Source organism: Myotis davidii, unplaced genomic scaffold, assembly GCF_000327345.1.
Source record: "Myotis davidii unplaced genomic scaffold, ASM32734v1 scaffold575, whole genome shotgun sequence".
In the NCBI taxonomy this organism is placed as follows: domain Eukaryota; kingdom Metazoa; phylum Chordata; class Mammalia; order Chiroptera; family Vespertilionidae; genus Myotis; species Myotis davidii.
The window spans coordinates 5,032,058-5,044,894 of NW_006290306.1; the positions used below are offsets into that span (position 1 = coordinate 5,032,058).

A 12,837-nucleotide genomic window follows, 5' to 3' on the forward strand; every position below is an offset into this window, starting at 1 on the left:
ACCGAACCTGGCTGGAGAACCTAGTGAGAGAACATGGCTACAGAACCTGGCTGGAGAACCTGGAGAACGTGGCTGGAGAACCTAGCAAGAGAACATGGACACAGAACTTGGCTGGAAATTGTGGCTAGAGATCCTGGCAAGGCTGCTGATCAACTGAACGCTGTCTCCGTGTCATTCCTTCTTCGCCGACTCCGTCCACACCTTTGGGGACCCCTGGACCTGCTGGGGTTGGACCCCAGCATCAGCACAGGGCCTGCACAAACTAAACCCTAACAATCATTTTCTGAATAAATGAATAAAACCTGGAAAGGGAGGTAAGCACATACAAGTAACTATTTAACAAGGCCAAGATTAGACAACTGGCCACATTCTATGTCAGCACAAGAGTCAGCGGATGCAGGAAAGTGAGTACTCTCTCTATCATTTCCATTTGCAAAGATAAAGACATTTGGTATCTAAAAGCTTTACTTGAAGGTGTAAGAATACAGATTAATATTAAAATCAGGCAGCTATAAAACCTCAATAACTCTTTTCCTCCCTGGCTGCCTAAAGACCAACCTTCATCATGAATGACACAGTAACCATCCAGACCAGGAAGTTCATGACCAACAGACTATTTCAGTGGAAGCAAATGGTCATTGATGTCCTTCATCCTGGGAAGGCAATAGTACCCAAGACAGAAATCCGGGAAAAACTAGCCAAAATGTATAAGACCACACCTGATGTCATCTTTGTGTTTGGATTCAGAACCCACTTTGGTGGTGGCAAGACCACTGGCTTTGGCATGATTTATGATTCCTTGATTACGCAAAGAAAAACGAACCCAAACACAGACTTGCAAGACAATGGCCTATATGAGCAGAAGAAGACCTCAAGAAAACAGAGAAAGGAACACAAGAACAGAAGAAGAAAGTCAGGGGGACTGCACAGGCCAATATTGGTGCTGACAAAAAGAAATGAAGTGTCTTGCAGTGAGCTGGAGATTGAACTACAGAAGGAGTAAAGATTCTTCGGTGACTTTATCTGTGATGGTTGTGCAGATTTTTCATGAGAGGATTAATAAAAAATAAAAAATAAAAAAAATCTCAATAAACCAACAATGTGCATAAACTGAGGGGCCTGATTCCTCTGTAGAAAATTTCAATCTCTCCCTCCCTCCCTCTTTCCCGTGATAGATTAGGGAGGTGGGAATTCCCTCTCCCTCTTTCCATTCCACTCTCCATTCTGAAGGGGAAAAAAATGAAACGAAACAGAACTAAATTATCCCTTTCATAACACTGAGTTGCTCCTGGGCATCTCTTGCCATGTGGTACCCATTTGTTGGTGTCACATGCTTCCACTTGAACACACAGACACGTACTGAAACTACTTTGTTGTTCCATTTTGCTGTGAGAGAAGAGCCCAACAGTAATGCCACCACTCAGAGAGCTTAGCAACATAAACTGGAAGCTTTGTTTTAGTAACCTTTGTCTTGGGATACTTCTTTCCTGATCTTCAATTTACGTAAAACTTACCTAAAGAGGATCAACATCTGGTTTAAAGAATTAGAATATTAAAAAAAACAAATTAAGTGATTTTGATGATCAGAATAATAAAAATATAATAAAAAATACAGGACTTTTCAAAAATTATACTCCAAGAAAAGTTTCAGGGTGTTTATAGCACACACATTACACACACACACACACACACACACACACACACTAATGAATTATAGATTTTTTAGATTCAACTTTGCAATATTTTTAAGATAGGCCACTAACTTTTAGGGCATTGTACTTATTAACCCACCATAAGAATTAAATTAAACTCTTTATTTAGGCAGCCCCTCCCAACTCCCACCAATGACTGGCTGGTTTTCCACATTTCCTAAGAACCCCCACTCCCTCTAGACTGGCTTCCTCACATCTTGCTAAGATAGTCCTACTGCGGCTGAACTGAAAAAAGAGAACAATAACCACATACCCCATTCCTCCCACTCCTCCCTGGAGAACTGTGAGGTGTGGTACACTCTCCATTTCCTAGGATTCTGCACCCAGGGACCATGCTACATCACAGAGTTCACTGACTGCATGCCACAAAACAAGAACCATTTAAATTTCATGCCAAAATTAGGGTTTGTTGCAAATGACTCAGTTCTTTATAACTGACTCAGTTCTTTATAACTCAGTTAACAGACCTCTTGTGTCATGCCATCAAACAATTCTGCTTTTTAGACGGGTCTGCCAAGTGTGTCAGCCTAAATTACCAATGTATTTCACAGACTTCAAAGTACTGCCTGGAGAGGCTGATCTACCCACCCAGAGGAGGGGCAGCTGGCTCCGCTTCTGTAAGCTGAAAGATCATGCCAAATTATTTCTTTTTAAAGAGAAAGGAAAGCCGAAACCGGTTTGGCTCAGTGGATAGAGCGTCGGCCTGCGGACTGAAGGGTCCCGGGTTCGATTCCGGTCAAGGGCATGTACCCCAGTTGCGGGCACATCCCCAGTGGAAGATGTGCAGAGGGCAGCTGATCGATGTTTCTAACTCTCTATCTCTCTCCCTTCATCTCTGTAAAAAATCAATAAAATATATTTAAAAAAAAGAGAGAAAGGAAAAAAGAATGGTAGAAGATGTCCCTTATTAGATGACTACTACAACTCAAATATTTAGAATAGGCTCTTGCTTGGTGTAGATCCTCCTTCACAAAAGTACCAACGATTAAGAGCAAATCAGGGGTGTTAGGTTGTGTTACCATCGATGGCACAGACTGGAAAAGGGCAGTCTTCAACCTTCCCATCTCTACTTCCACGTTCACCCAGAAGCCAATATAGATGTCAAGAGAAAGCCTACTGCAAAATCAAAAAGGCTTCCAGAGTAGTCACTGGCTTGTACTGAGCTTGAGATTAATAGTTTGGCCAACCTCAGAAAATAAAACAAAGCACCTTGATTTTTAGTCTTTTCCATCCAATAAATTGCTTTAATATTGGTCCCCAAGAGATTGGAGTTTATACATTATCTCCTGAAAAATTTCAGTGTAGTATTAAATGATTCACAAAAGCTAAAAGAATCTCCTGAAGACATACCTTAAAAAATTACAGCTAATATGAAAAAACAGGACTGCAAATTTGTAAAAAAAACCTTTTCGGAAAAAAAGTTGACATGATAGCAAACCTTTAACAGGCATACCTATGGACCAACCAATTCTATTTCTAAAAATTTTTAGAAATATATATTTTAGCAAAACCCTGGTAACAATATAAATATTCATCAACAGTCTGAGTAAATAAATTATAGCATATCCACACAATGGAATACTGTGCAGCCGTTAAAAAGAATGAGATGAACAGAATGTGTCCACAGGAAAAAACTGAATAGGTAAAGCATAATTCCACTGGTATGAACTCAAGAGTATTTATCCACATATAGACTATATATAGAAATGTGTAACATGACTGCATGTGCATAGAAAATGTCTGGCAACTAATTCTAAGAGTAGGGTTACAGAGAAGCTGGATATGTGTTTGTTTTAAATACCAAGATAATAGAATTACTTTTAAGTTAGAAATATATATTAATAAAAGTTCTTAAGGATATTACAAATATTTTCAATTTTAAAAACAAACATAATAAAAAATAACTTTCCTTAAAACATATCTATATTATAGCACCAAAATACAGATTTCATTTTTAAATAATGCTGAAAGCCAAGAAACAAATGTGAGGAAAATCTATGATCTTCTCAATGCATGAAGGAAAAAGTTGTATCCTTGTGGGTTGGCTTTTATTTAGCTAACATAAACCTGGAATGGATTTTTATCTATTAAAAAATATGCAATGCATGACAGAGCACATTATAATCACGTTAGCAGATCTTAACTATGTGGTGCCAAACATACTAAAATAACGGTCTCTATTAAAAATGATGTTATTTACACAATTAAGATGCTATCATATATATATGAATGATGCTACTTCAAATACTGTTAATGTCAATGTACCTTACACCCATATTTTTTAAATTATTAATTGGGAAATTCTACATGCCAAAAATATGAAGTAGTAAAATTAAATTAATCCAGACTATGACATAAGCTCTCTTCAGATAACCACATTCCACATGTGGATGCTCGATAATCTTCCATTATTTGATGGCTGCAGAATTAATGGACAATTTCTCAGAGCTGAAGTATTTCACAAGCTCATAATTAAACTTTTATTGAGCCCTTTATGAAGCAAAGAGTTACGGAAAAAACTATAAAGATCTGGACCCTATATTTTAGTAGATTACACAATATAAGACAGATTTATGAATGGTAAAAGCCGCGAACAAATTGAAAGAACAACCCAAATCATAAAAGAACAATGAATTAGTTATCTTCCCTGTAGCCATGGTGGCCCAGAGAGGAGAAAGGAACAAGAATCTTAAATATATGTTGTGACTAAAGTTTAAAAAGTAAATTCTGGGGCTCATATCAAACTAGTCAAGGTAAGAAGTAGATCATTCTCTCATTTAGAAAATCAGCTTCAGGGAGAGAGAGGAAGGGAGAGAGATAGAAAGTCAGAAACATCGATGAGAGAGAAACATCGATCAGCTGCCTCCTGCACATCTCCCACTGGGGATATGCCCGCAACCAAGGCACATGCCCTTGACCGGAATCGAACCTGGGACCCTTCAGTCCGCAGGCCGACGCTCTATCCACTGAGCCAAACCGGTTTCGGCTTTAGAAGCTATTTAAACAGGGACGTGGGAAGCAGAGGAAATGCAGCTTGTCCAGGACTGCAGCAATGCTCTGGAGACAGGACCGGTCTGAACAGGAAGTGAAGGCTTGGGGTAGGGGTACCTACTAAGGCAAGTGAGGGAACCGCGGCCCTTTGAGTGGTCAAGGGCCTCTAATCTATTCCATTTACTAGGATAATTAACACCCCAAATTCTTTAAATGCAGTAGTTGAAACTAAAGTGCATGGCAATTTGATTATCAGGCTTATCCACAGATATATGTCAAATTGACAAGATGGCTGTTTAGTGCTAACTCTATATCACCCTCTGTACATTACAAAGCTGTCATCTTTCTTAGGCTGTGGCTCCTTTTAAACTTAAATTCAACCCAGCGATGCATTTTTTCCTGCCCTCTCAGTGAGCTTCTAGGCATACTGGCAGTTTCAGAGACCATCATGGAATAAACTGTGATGGTAGATTTATATCTATATATAAATATATAGATATAAATATATAGGTAGATTTCAATCTGCATTTAATAAAATGCCAGAATGTTGGCTTTGCAAAATACAGTTCCTTTTCTGAGCATAAAGATTAGCAGTTCACAATTAGGTCCTCTGTTCCTCTAAAGTAGTTTTTTACTATTTTGTTTACAGTTTAGTTAGCCTTGACACCGAACAGAAAAAAAAAAAAAGTATTAACAACTGGAACCAATCAATAACTCACACAGCAGCCTGATTTGATAGCTTCAGGGCTGCCTCAACTGATTTCCCCTTTATAAAGCTAAAAATTTACCCCTCAGCAGTCTGCATTAACTTCTCATTCCAAAGATACATGCCACTCTGCCCAACAAAAGGGATGTCTAACTTTTTAAAATGTTGCAGCAACTTCAGATCTTAAGACTCAATAAATGCAGTGGTTGGCTCAGCCTCAAAGAACTGGAATGTGTCTGAGTCTGAGGGGAAGTCTTAATACTTGAGCAGTGCGCCTGACTCAGCCATAAATGGGCAGCCAGCCTGCATCACAACATGACAGTCAGTCAAAAAGTCCACTTCAGCACAGGAAACTGGCCAATGAGGTCAAGCATGAAAATGGGGCTAGTAGTCGTCCATTTACTCTTACAGAAATGCAGGCCAGGCAAACCTGTGGGAGGCACTGAAATCCAGTACAGATTCCTTTTTCATTTCCATCTGGGAAGATATGCTTGCCTACACAAACTGACGTGAGGCTGGTAATGTGGGGTATTTCCTAAATCTTACCAAACAAGTTAGTCACTTCCTTGTCTGTGCCATCAGGGCACCTTGCACATTCCCTCCGAGCACTATCTATCTAAAAATCTGTTCCCTGCTCTATCTTCCTCAAGACTGGCAACTCTGCCTCCTATTTTCTGAGCAGTCCCTAGCAGTGAGTGATGAATGAGACTGCCTTGCTCACTCTTACCACATATTTCTGGCCCTTTGAATCACTAGTTTGGGTTTGCCCTCATGAAAATTTGAGACACTTTCATATTAACTGGAAACCTCTTTTATCATTTCACTTTTGATGGACTAGATTTTTTTTCTTCAAAATAGTTTTTTCTTTAGGAGGAAATGGCTAATGTAAATCCAACAGAGAAATGCTTACTGATTTGAAAGATAGTAAAAACATATGTGCTCAATTCACTAAAAAGAAGTGAGTGATGAATTACTGAAAAAACAAGATTCTTATTTTTCTTAAGTAAATTCCCACGGTAGTACATTTTGGTTTTCTTACCCCACCCCACCCCCCAAAAAAGTGCACAACAGAAGAAAAACCAATTAAGCAAAAGTTAGGATAAAAATGAGCCCCAAGTGCACAGCAAGGTGACATTAATCCTTGAATGGCCAGTCAAGGTTTTCACGTCACTCTCACAGAAACTGACCAAACTGGGATGCTAGGTATCTGGCGTGAGGGGTTGCTAAAACCCTAATCCAGTGATGGCGAACCTTTTGAGCTTGGCGTGTCAGCATTTTGAAAAACCCTAACTTAACTCTGGTGCCGTGTCACATATAGAAATATTTTTATCTTTGCAACCATAGTAAAACAAAGATTTATATTTTTGATATTTATTTTATATATTTAACTGCCATTTAACAAAGAAAAATCAACCAAAAAAATGAGTTCGCGTGTCACCTCTGACACACGTGTCATAGGTTCGCCATCACTGTCCTAATAGTAAAAGCAGGCATCAAAAAGTGTTTATTATGTGGCTGAAATTTTTCCTGTAATCCTTATAACGCATCTATGAAATAAATGCTGTCATTATCCCCATGGAACAGATGAGGAAACTACGGCAGAGAGAGATTAAATAAATTGTCCAAAGGTAATAGCTGTTGAGTGGCAGAACCATGACTGAAACCTGGGCTGCACTCTCTTCGGAACCGCAGCACTGGGCTGCCTCACCTAGAGAGTCCTCTGTGTGCACCAGATGACAAGTAGGGAATCCACAAGTACATATTTAAAATAATCCATCAGAAAAGCTACTTTTGTTATAAAATAAAATCCAGGCCTACCTAAAGAGGAAGCACACTCCAAATAAATGAAAGCAAACCTATGTTTTCAAGATGGTAAACTTACCAAGCAGATGTACCGCCTCTCATTCCTCAAATCCTTGTGATATGATAGAAATGTTTAAAGAAAATAAACCATAATGGTGCAAGACAACAGGCAGAAGTAACTATCAGATGGAAACGGTTGGGTGGAGAAAACAGAGCAGAATAATCACAACTGAAAACAGGAATGAAAGAGGTCTGCCACAAAGATGAGAATTATTCCTCCTAATGAAATCAAGTGCAGCAGAAATGCAAATCTTTGAGTTAAAAAGCATATGGACTGGCTTCTGGGGTTATTATCAGCACTGCCTACAGCACTAGTACCTAAGACCAGCTTCAATAGGAGAGGTAATCTCCAAGCCGGGGCCTTGGGACAGAGCGGAGTCTATGTCTAGGCCTTCCCAAGAAACACAGAAGGAAAAATCAGTAAATGCACCTCTACCCAGGCTGCAACACTGTGAGTGCCCCCATGTGCTCCTTGCCAACAGCAAAACCCTCCTGTGACAAGTGTGAGGATCCCAGCCTGCTCCTCGCCCTCACCCTCCAGACTCTGAGCATGCCCAGCTCTGCACAGCCCTATAGGGAGCCCTTACAATTACGGAAGAGGCCTACTGCTAAAACAGAATTCCAATACTTTTGAGGAAACCTAGTGTAATTAACCCAATTCTTATTTATAAATATGTTTGAATCACCAAGGATCAAAACAATGTAAAACTCAAAGAACTAAGATGAGAGAAAACAAGTCAAAGTTAACAGAAAAATTTGACATTGGAATTACAACACATTCTTAGTTAGTTGTACCAATGGAGGGCTTGAAGCACAAGAACCCTTACAACTATTTATAGCCGGCACTGAAAATGGTTTCAGATTTCTATTATACCAGATTTATTACCCAAAGAACACTCTCCATAGACTGATATTTAAATGAACGTTTATTCTCTAAGGATATATGCACTGAGATAAAAATCCTGACCCTAGCTTTAAGGGCAATATTTATGAAGGCTAGAAAAAATTTTTGTCCCTTCTACTTCAAAGAGCTGGTGTAACAATCAAAAGAGAAAAACGTATGCTTAAAAATTATTTTGGCTCTAGCTGGTTTGGCTTAGTGGATAGAGCAATGCCCTGAGGACTAAAGGGTCCCAGGCTCGACTCCGGTCAGGGACACATGCCCGGGTTGTGGGTTCCAAGCCAGGGAGGGATGTGCAGGAGGCAGCCAATCAATGATTCTCTCTCATCTTTAATGTTTCTATCACTCTTTTCCTCTCTGAAATCAATAAATATATATATATATTTTTAAAAATTTGTTTTGGAAAATAAAAGGCACCACACAAATACGAGGTGATGCTGTTGACTGAAAACAGGCTGCACACTGGGGAGCAGATGGCACCACCTTTGGCTGGAAAGTTTGCTATGGACAGTCCACATACAGGAGGTCGAGAAAAAGGACTGTGTTTTTGTTAACTGATTGAAAAGAACACATTCTGAGGCCTGTAGTCTGGAGAAGACTCACTGAACAAACACTGCTAGGACTTGAACTATTAATTTTAGGGAACTAAGGAAAAACGCCAGCAATTTAGTCATTTGAGGGCACTGCTCACCAAGAGATGACCTCATATATAGCTCCAAACGGTCAGACTCATATAAGTTTGTAGACACAGAAGTTTGAATGAGACATAGGAAGCTTGAGTAAGAGACTTCCTTAGCAATCAGGTGTAGGTACTTACTAAATATATATTTATTAAATAACCACCCCATTCCAAATGTTGAACCAAGCAATTTGCTGCACTAACAAGTCCAGACCATACTCAAAGGCGACAAAAACTGGTAAGCACATCCACGGTCACTAACTGGCAAACAGTCACTAGTGGTGGTGAATAGTCACTGCTAAACCAAAATGACAAGAAATCAAGCACCTTAAATCATATGATACAAGAAAAAAAGAAAGATTCCACAGTGCTTTTCAAGTTGAGGTTTTAATAGGGCTTTTCCAAAATGTTATTAAATTATTTGTTAAAATTGCTTTCTAGTAAAAGAAGTAAGCGATACAGTAACCAAGTATCTGGACCATACTTGGATTGATTCAAATCAATCGTGAAAATTAAATTTATGTAATTCTGAAAATGTAAACACTATCTAGATATCTGATAATAAGATATGACAGTTGCTATAGAGGTTATTTTTAAAAGACAAAAATGGTAGTCCTTACCTTTTAGAAATAGATACTACAGTGTTTGCTGATGGATGAAATGATATGATGTCTAGGAATTACATTAAAATTATATGGGGAAGTGGGTTGGAGTATAAATGAAAGAAGCTTAGCCATGTGTTGATAATTGTTGAAGCTGGGTGTTGTATTCATGAGGGTAATTATACTATTTTCTCTACTTTTATATACAGTTGAAATTTTCATAATAAAAAATGCTTTAAGTATACAAATGAAAGGTGGCTCATTCTTACCTCTGCTAGAATCTTTTATTACAATATCAGAGATTTCAAACAGTTTCAGAGGAAGAGGCATCTTCCGATTCGCTGCTATGGTCTTTAGGAGGCCAGGAAGAAGGGTAGTGCGCGCCACCTACAGGAGAAGATGCAAAATTGCACTGACCAAGTAGGAACCAAACATTCATACAGTACTTCCCCCTTATCCTCAGGAGATACACTGCAAGAACTTCAGTGGATGCCTGAAACCACAGGTGGTATATACATACATACTATGATTTTTAAAATTAAAATCTTGAAGATTTCAAATATGTAAATTTTCATATCCTGCCTTATTTTGAAAATTGAAGTAGATTATAAGAAATAGAAATACGGGATGAGGCAAGAGTAGGTTTAGTTGTTCATATGAAAATACAATAATTAATAAGTAATACAAGAATAAACTTTATGTTTCATATACAACTGTAAACCTACCTTTGCTCCACCCTATATTTAAATAGATTAAATATGAATTAATCAAAATTTTAAAAACCAGGACCAGGGAAAATGTAAATGTAATTAAAACACCAGGACAATGAGGAAAACAACACAAATATGAAAGCGCTAAAAAAACTATGCAGCTGCAATGGGCAGGCTACGACTACAGTTTCCAGCTGAGTAGCCAAAGAAGTACAAATAAACATCCCAGTTCTTTAAAACAAACATACATAAAACCGCAAAACTTCCCTGCTTTTGTCTGTGAAATAAATTTCTCACTCTAAGATATGAAGTATGTCAGCTGTCAAGACATCATGTTCCTGGCAGGGTTTTACGCACAGTGGTATGACAGCATGATTGAGAATCTGGGCCCTGCAGACTCCAACACCATTATTTCTGGCCTAGACTCTTGCATGAGCTTCTTAAGCTGGTTTTCTCTGCTTCCACTCCTGCCACCTTATGGTCTATTCTCCACAGAGTGATCCTTTAAAACCTAAATTAGATCACGAAACTACCCTGCTCAAAAATCTCCAATAGGTTTCCATCAAATTTTGAATAAAACCCATGTCCTACATGGAGCCTCTCTCCCACCTCAGCGCCTGCTGTCCCCTGGCTTCCTGCGCTCCAGCCACACACCCGCACACCACAAGCAGGTTTCCATCTCAGACCTCCCCACTTGCTCTTTCCTCTGCCTGGTACATTCTTCCCACAGACCCACATGTGGCTACCTTACTGTCTTCAAATCTCTATGCAGAGGTCCTCTCCCACAGAGGCCTGTCCTGACCACCTCGCTAAAATAGCAGCCTCTCCTAGATCCTGCACAAGGAAGTATAAGCCCCTAAAAGGACTTGTTAAATTGTGAGGTGGGAGAAAGAGAACATCTTTCCTATCACATTCATTCTATCAGCAAGCTGGCAATTCACCCGCAACTTGCTACTTTCTTAAATATCCTTCACTTCCCCAAACCATATAAACAAAATTACAATTTTAAAAGGAAGCGTAACTTATTGGAATAGAAACAAGCTACTTCATAGATAACTTTTCTTAGTGTTTCTCATTTTATTTTATATATAAACCTTATTTGCTTATTTAAAAACCCACACTAATATTTAAAAAACCCCACACACAAACAAACCTGAATATGTTCAAGCTTCTAGATCTAACTACCAATTTATTGAAAATACTAGAGGCCCAGTGCACAAAACTTCATGCACGTAGTCCAGAATCCCTCTGACAGCCTGGGAGCCCTCGGGGGATGTCCACCTGCTGGCTTAGTCCCACTCCCCGGGAGATTGGGCCTAAGCTGGCAGTTAGACATCCCTCTGGCAGCCTTGGGGGATGTCTGACTAACACCACTGATGCTGTGCTGGCCAGCCATGAGCCGGCTTCTGGCTGAGCAGCACTCCCCCTATGGAAGTGCACCGACCATCATGGGGCAGCTCCTGCATTGAGCATCTGCCCCCTAGTGGTCAGTGCACATCATAGTGACCGGTCCTTCCCAGTTGTTCTGCCATTAGGGTAAATTTGCATATTACCCTTTAATTATATAGGATAGGGAACACTGGAATGTAGTTAGAAAAATCCTAAATGTAAGAACTCTGAAGGGCAAATGACCCAGTTCCTTCAACAGAGAGAAAGAGAGAGAGGGGGGAACAACCTGCAGATTAAAAGAGATGTAAAAAGCACATCAGTCAACTTTGACGTACAATTTCATCTGAGTCCCAAAGCAAACTGAAAAATTCAGTCAATTGGGAAAATTTGAACAATGAGTAGATATTTGAAGATATTAAGGAATATTATTGCTAATTTGGGGGAATGTGGGAAAATTCTGTAATTTTATTGAAAATAATTATAATAAAACTTGACATATTTTAACTAAATATCATTTCTTTTATTCATTTTCTAACATATCTATTATCAGAAAATAGTCCAAAATTAAAAATTACGCAGGAAAAAGAATGGGCTTAGCCAATAAACTGAGTCAAAGACCATAAACAACTTTAATTTAACCATAAATAAACATAAACCTGTTAGCCACATTAGTAATGGTAGGGCATATCTGTGTTGGTAAGGCAGGAGTAAAATATAGAATCTGTCAAGTCTAAAAGGCAGACTCAGTTTCATCTCTAATGTATTTTATACAGAAATATTGACTCTTAAGTGTGCAAAGCCACAGCTTCCTATAGTGACATTTAATGTATTTCTGTATTCCTTCCACCTATATAGAGGATTAAGACAGGATGTAAACCCTAAAAACACATTACCACATCTTAAGAAAAATATTTTTTAAAAAAAGAAAGAACACTATCAAGTTTGATAAATGAAACTGTGAGAAAAAGAAAAATTTGCAATAACCTCAAATAAAAATCCATTAAGATGAACTGAAATATCACCCTATCCAAATGAATTTTAAAATCTCTTATTAAAAAGAACACCATGGGCATTTTTTAATGTATACATGTACACTGATAGTCTGACAGAAAACTTTATGACTCTGTTTGATATTATTAGTGGGACTTTTGCTGCTGCATCACTGATGACAGAGATTTTACATCAGGTTTATATTTCATAACCTTCAGATATATGCACGAGCTACTACTTTTATACGTCAGGCTATTCCTATTATGAGCATTAACAAAATTCATCACTGAGAGC

The 12,837-nt window shown here is 38.6% G+C and overlaps 1 protein-coding gene and 1 pseudogene across 1 annotated transcript in view; one reads left to right on the forward strand and one right to left on the reverse strand.

Moving 5' to 3' along the window:
* FARSB (phenylalanyl-tRNA synthetase beta subunit) overlaps positions 1-12,837 on the reverse strand; it is a 52,127-nt gene that overhangs the window by 18,330 nt on the left and 20,960 nt on the right. Inside the window, exon 15 of the mRNA XM_006763394.2 lies at positions 9,724-9,841. Within this exon, the coding sequence (XP_006763457.1) occupies positions 9,724-9,841 (118 nt within the window). The remainder of the gene's footprint in view (positions 1-9,723; positions 9,842-12,837) is intronic.
* LOC107183016 lies at positions 533-1,072 on the forward strand (annotated as a pseudogene).